General features: G+C 34.1%; 1 protein-coding gene across 3 annotated transcripts; it reads right to left on the reverse strand.

Moving 5' to 3' along the window:
* Positions 1–430: 430 nt before the first annotated feature.
* Positions 431–3426, reverse strand: LOC145070053 (G-type lectin S-receptor-like serine/threonine-protein kinase At4g11900). Of its 3 annotated transcripts, XM_079016978.1 has the most exons (8): positions 2896–3426; positions 2473–2772; positions 2265–2366; positions 1943–2085; positions 1643–1853; positions 1295–1532; positions 1057–1207; positions 431–938 (listed from the first exon to the last, which is right to left on the reverse strand). In XM_079016978.1, the coding sequence occupies exons 1-8, from the start codon at positions 3260–3262 to the stop codon at positions 591–593; spliced, it is 1860 nt and encodes a 619-aa protein (XP_078873104.1). In that variant the 5' UTR covers positions 3263–3426; the 3' UTR covers positions 431–590. The 3 variants fall into 3 exon arrangements, with proteins under 3 accessions (XP_078873104.1, XP_078873103.1, XP_078873105.1); XM_079016977.1 differs by having other exon boundaries at positions 2473–3426; XM_079016979.1 differs by lacking the exon at positions 2896–3426 and having other exon boundaries at positions 2265–2356; positions 2473–2694.
* Between the last annotated feature and the right edge of the window lie 3124 nt (positions 3427–6550).

Below are 6550 nucleotides of genomic sequence, written 5' to 3' on the forward strand. Positions count from 1 at the left end.
TAAAATTGACCGTAAAAATAGGATGTCTTTTAGTATTAAATCCAAACTTGCAACAAAACTTGGTCATCCAGCTAAGGCTTTAATCCAAACTTGCAACAAAACTTGGTCATTTACTTTTCCTAGTTTATTGGAAGTCTTTTAGTATTTAAAGAGTTGTATGTTGCAGTCTTTTTATCAATTGAATATAGCAGAAAATTTCCCCAAAATACCTTTCTTCTTCATCCACTGTTTACCCTGTTTTGTTGCTTCTTCACAGAAAAAGACAGCCTCCTTTTCTCATACAGCCCTCTCCCGCAATTTTATAAATGTTGTGGGTGCAAATGATTATGTGGTATTGGTCAAACAGTTTGGCCCATTCAAAAGTGGTACATTGATACCATGAAAAAAATTACAATACAGTAATTGAAATGCTAATCTGATAAGAAAAGTATTGGAGAGAGAGGTTTGTGTATTACTTGAATCAATTCAATGGCAACAAGTACACTCGTTGAGTATTTAAACAAAAGAATAGTAAGCACACTTTATATATAATAAGTCAATAACCGATGTTGGCATGGCATATCAGTAACATGTTGTATATTCACTGGAAGCTAGCCTCCATGATCGATGCGATTATTTTCTGAAGATTTCCCTTCTTGCTCGTGTGTTGTTTCATTAGAAGAATAAAACCCAGAGTCATCAGCATTCCATGTTGAAGAAGATTGACCAGACGCTATAAATTGGCCAAAAGACATTGGAGGTTTAGGCTCAGAAACAATTTTCCACTCACCTTCAAGCATAGAGGCAACTGAAGACATGGTGGGACGATCATTTGGGTCTTCTTGAATGCATAATAGAGCAATACGCATCCATTTAAGAGCCTCATCGACAGGACAATCATCCTTCAAATTTTCATCTATCAGTTTCTCTCCTTTACCTTCTTTCCACAACATCCATGCCTTCAATTGTCAAATATGGTCTATGGTTAGATTTTTAAACTACATGGTGTGTGTGTGTAGATATCTGCTTTCATATTTTTCAACTTATTGAAAAACTGAAAGAACATAATTGGCTTACATAGGAGAGCAGGTTTTGATCATGCTCTTCGTGGAACAACCTGTTGTTTTTTTTCCCAGACATTATTTCAAGCAGAAGAACACCAAAACTATACACATCAGATTTGATTGAGAATAACCCCTCCATTGCATACTCCGGAGCCATGTATCCACTATCCAAGGATTATAACTAGTTACAAATAATATAAAGAATTGAACATGTCAATTGTTATCAAGTAGTATAAATTGAAAAGACTTACTAGGTCCCAACGACTCTATCAGTATTAGCTTCGATTTGATTTGATCCAAAAATTCTAGCAGTGCCAAAATCTGATATTTTTGGGTTCATCTCCTCATCTAGTAGAACATTGCTAGCTTTGAGGTCTCTATGTATGATCTTGAGGCGAGAGTCTTCATGAAGATACCGAAGACCTTTTGCTATTCCATTTACTATCTTAACACGCTTAGCCCAGTTCAGTTCCTTTGCTTTTTCAAGATCTTTTTCATAAAACGAATTCTAAATTAAAAAGAATTAAATGGGTAGTAATTTAACAGGCTCTAGAAGAACAAGAGCAAGAGAGGGAGTTATATAGGGATGGAAAACAAACCAAAAAGGTACTTATCGAGACTACTGTTACACATGTATTCGTAGACAAGAAGCCTTTCATTCCCTTTCATACAGCATCCCAAAAGCCTAACAAGATTCTTGTGTTGAAGTTTTATAATTAGTTTGACTTCTGTTTTGAACTCTTGCATTCCCTGACTGGAGTTGTGGGAAAGTCTTTTCACTGCTATCTTTTTACCATCCGAAAGCTCTCCCTATGATTAAGTTTATCACTCGTTAATATAAACAAACAAAAGAAAATAAAACTGGAACGCATATCGATATAGTTTTGGTTAATTATTACCCAAAAAACAGGACCAAAACCACCTTCTCCAAGCTTATTTGCAACTGAGAAGTTGCTAGTAGCGGCGTTCATTTCATTTAATCTAAAGTAAATTATCTCCCCAGTGACTTCGTCTAATGCGTCAAACACCTCTTCCTTGTGCCCTGCACCATTAACATTATTCCAATCCTCGGTCATTGTAACAATTAATAATATACTTCTTTCCGTATATGAAATCAATCGTGGATATCAAAATATATTTTGTATTACTTGAATCTTGATTAAATCTTAGATATCACGAAGGTATATAATTATATATGAAATCAATCTTGTATATGCTGACCTTTTTTACTGCGAACCCTTAGCCAGATAAAAAAGGTGGAGATGGCCAATGCTACTGTTGCAGCTGCTATGGCTGGGCCGATTACATTTGATCTATTTTTCCCTTCACGGATCTAAATATCAAAAGACTGATCGACCTTCTGTGCACCATGCACTAAACTAAAGAAAATATCTAATCTACAAAATAAAATAACGAAAATCACATGAACCTGGAGGTTGAATTGTAGACGGATTCGTTGGTAGCATTGGAGGATCTGAAAAGTTGACAAGATCTATGGCGTATCTTAGGAAACATGAGTATCGATAGGAAACTACTACTTCAGCATTTCCACTACAACATGTTAGTAGATAATCAGTAGCGTTCATCAAACACTCATGACATATGTCGTGAGATATATTCGGAAAGCATTGCATAGTCGCTTGAATACTCCCCGTAGACCTTGGTAAAATGATAGCGTCAGAGTAAGATGTTCTATTGTACCCATCTACAGCTGCTTTACCCTGTAACTCTTTGAATAAGTTTCCAAGTGCATCAAGGATTGAATCCGAGTTAGAGATATAACTTTCTCGAATGGATAGAACTTCATCGTTTCTCTCAAATGTGCTATTAGAGTAGGTTAACATACACGTACCATAATACCACCCTGTCGCTTTCTTTTGGTTGGGGCAATCACGTCTTAGACGTTCGGTAGCTGACTTCACACATCCAAGACAGCTCTCGACATCAAAGTCTCCAGGGCATAGGGCAACGGCATAAGTAGTGGTGGTGCTCTGATCATCGTCTTGTGAAGAATCTGAATATGCAGTAAAGAAACCATTTCCATTATGTGATTCGGTAAGAGAAGATAACGTGTCGTTGAGGTTCTTTTGATATGCACTGTTTTGCTTATAAGTACCCTGGGTTCCGCAGACAGAATCTCCATGGGTAATGGTGAGAACGGAAAGATGTGTAAGAATGGTGAACTGAATTATAAGTAACACCCAATTTGGAGAGGCCATTACAGTTTTGTTTCTTTTTTGGTGCGAACTATGGGGTGGAGTATAAATGGCAATAGGCCTATTAAAAACTTCGATTCCTTAACCATGAACGTGGGAACTAGCTAGGAAGCATCCTTGAAAATTCAAACAAGAGCTGAAAAATGAGGGATCCCCCATGGCCCAAGTTTTGACTTCTATGAAAATGTGGTCGACGAAAGAAAATACGTGGAGTATAATTCAAAGACGACTGGAGTGGAACATTCATACAAGCGATAAAATTCAACAGCAAAATTTTCAACGCAAGTAGAACCACTAATTTTCTAAGGATATCTAGGCTGGAAATACGAGGAAAATGAATTATAAACCCAACCAAGTTTTCAAACCCTTCAAAAAACTCCAATTATGTTTTGTTGTTCAAAAAAAGTCAACGAACTTGCATTTTGTCTAAAAAAGTCCAACTAACTTACACTTCTCATTTATGGTCAACCGAAAGTCAACGAATGACATAGTTTATGACGTGTAATTAAATATCGGAAAATAACTTGTAAGACCAACGAAGTTTCAAAACCGTTCACAAAACCCCAATCATGTTTTGTTTGTTGAAAAAAACCCAACAAACTTACGCTTTTGTTCAATTCTCATTAGAGGCAATCAGATTCATTAGGTATACAACTAGTTGACAAATGACATGGCATTATATTGAACGATATGGAATAAACAGATTATAATTGCCCTTTATATCTCGATTTAGGGTTTGGAGAAGAGAAAAACGAACGACGTTTGTGTTCGATCTCTTGTAATAGCTATTAGCTACTTTTTCTTCTTCCTCTCAATCGTTGATGTCCAACTCAAGATCTACAAAGAAAATATTTGATGATGCAAACTCTTGTGGATTTAGACGCCCTTCTCGGATTTGGACATCTAGAATGGAGGATCATCTAGAGATAATGTTTGGGGCTTGTTCGAACAAATGGGTAAGTGTAATTGAAAACTTTATCATGTCCATTTTAATAAGGTTTTGTTTTTGAAAGAAACCAAACAAATAGATAGAATATGGACATGATAAAGCTTTCAATTACATTTACCCATCTGTTCGAACAAGCCCTGAACTTTTTTCTCTGGATGATCATCCGTTCTAGATTTCCAAGTCCAAAAAGGGCGTCCACATCCACAAAGTTTTTCATCATCAAATATCTTCTTTGTAAATCTTGAGTTGGACATCAACGATTGAAAGGAAGAATAAGAAGTAGCTATTACAAGAGATCGAATACATACGTCGTTCATTTTTCTCTTCTCCAAGCTCTAAATCGATATATAAAGTGCAATTCTAATATATTTATTCCATGTCATTAAATATAATGTCATGTTATTTGTCAACTAGTTGTATACGTAATGAATCTGGTTGTCTCTAATGAGAATTGAACAAAAGTGTAAGTTTGTTGGGTTTTTTCAACAAACAAAACATGCACTACAAATAAAATGACATATAATAGCACACTTTTTTAGTGGCATATGGTTAATGTGTCACTATATCATGGTTTTTAGTGGCACTTATTATATGCCACTAAAAAATTAATACATTTAATGGCACTTAATTTTTTGTATCACTAAACTTCATAGTTATTAGTGGCATAATAACTTGATATACAACTAAAACTTTTTTTTATTAAAAATACCGTATAAATAATTCTTATAATAACTAAAAATTTAATTATAATATTAACAATTTATTTTATGGAAATTTATTATGTTAATACTTTTAAATTTTGATTTTGTTGTTTTATTATTTTGAAAACGAAAACTATTTTTACTTGGAATTAATTTATAATATTTCCATTAATTTATCTATTTTCTTGTTTAAAAAAGGGATTCTAACATAATACTTGCATGCTGAGTAATTAGATTTAACAATAAAAAGAAAATTATCAATTATAAGCATCGAATACCCATGTAACGTTTTTAGCAAATCTATATATTCAATTTCACGTAGATTTTTTATTTAATTAAAATATCAAAAGAAAAAAATTAGTGAATCCGAACTTAACGGATGACTCAAGCGACACTTAAAATTAAAAAAAAAAAAAAGAAATTAAATATCCTCCTATCTTTGAATCCTATAAATTTTCTTACCCATTTAATTGATAACATATGTCATATTAGTATCCTAAAATATCATTAAATTTCATTAAATGAGCATTAAATGTTATACATGTCACCATTTTATTGGGTAGGAAGATATGTAGGAACAAAAAGTAGGAGGATATTTCATTTCTCTTAAAAAAATGATATGTACAATAACCAAATCTCACTTTCCCACTCGCGATGATCTGAACGCACTATCACCATCCTTTATTCGTCGACGCCGAACGCTGTCGTCAACCTGTGGGTTGTTGCTTCCGTTATCGTCGTTGCTTCCGATCGTCGCCGCTTCCTTGATAATCGCCACTTCCTCGATCGTCACCGATGCATCCTTAATCGCCGTCGCTTCCTCAATCTCCGCCACTTCCTCGATCGCCTCCACTTCCTCGATCATCGCCGCTGCATCCTCAATCTCACGGTTAGGTATTTTTTCTGCTCAAATAAGCGTAGTTACAAATTTCATTTTTTTGGTAAATTTAAAGTTGTATACTGCTCGATTTGTTGCAAAATCATTGCACAAACTGTTAGGGTTTATCAATTTTATGAGAAGCTACCGCTAGTACCTTTAAAAGTCCAATAGTTTTTTATTATTAGGACTGGCGATTGCATTTTGACTTTCTCAAATAAGCGTATTTACAAATTCCATCTTCATTTCTTTGTCACAATCTGGTGACACCATTAGATCATCTAAGAATGATTATTACTTGTTATTTGAGAGGTCCCTGGTCCATTAAAAACACACCAACAATTGTTACGGTTTAAAAATCCAATAAATTTTATATTCTACATATGTTAGAAATATGAGTAAATAAGAGAATTTATGACTATCACTAAGAGCCATTCATAGATCGGAACGATGAACATCTTTAGTTTTAGGTTCACATAAGCAATTCAAATCAATGTGCATAAGCAATTAAATATAAATATTATCAAAAAGAGGCATATGACTAATTGACAACATCTTTAGACATTATTTGAATCCAATGATCAACTATTCGTTTCCTGTTAGCAACATTGTCCTTCTTTTAGAGCTGATTTTCTTGTTTCTTTTCTTAAGAACATTCTTCATTCTCTTTTTGTTTCTTCAAAAGATGTTCAGGATCCAATTTTCCTGCATTATTTACTTCAACCATATCTTCAGACTACAATAAGCTTCTAAATTTATAGGAA

Source organism: Lactuca serriola, chromosome 8 (genome assembly GCF_051521515.1).
Source record: "Lactuca serriola cultivar US96UC23 chromosome 8, Lser_US96UC23_V15, whole genome shotgun sequence".
Taxonomy (NCBI): Eukaryota; Viridiplantae; Streptophyta; class Magnoliopsida; order Asterales; family Asteraceae; genus Lactuca; species Lactuca serriola.

Coding starts and splice junctions, on each gene's coding strand:
- LOC145070053 (XM_079016977.1), bottom strand. CDS start 3,262: ATGGCCTCTCCAAATTGGGTGTTACTTATAATTCAGTTCACCATTCTT. Junction 2,367..2,472: donor GTCTACAATTCAACCTCCAG/GTTCATGTGATT, acceptor AGATCCGTGAAG/GGAAAAATAGATCAAATGTA. Junction 1,533..1,642: donor TCTCGATAAGTACCTTTTTG/GTTTGTTTTCCA, acceptor TTTATGAAAAAG/ATCTTGAAAAAGCAAAGGAA.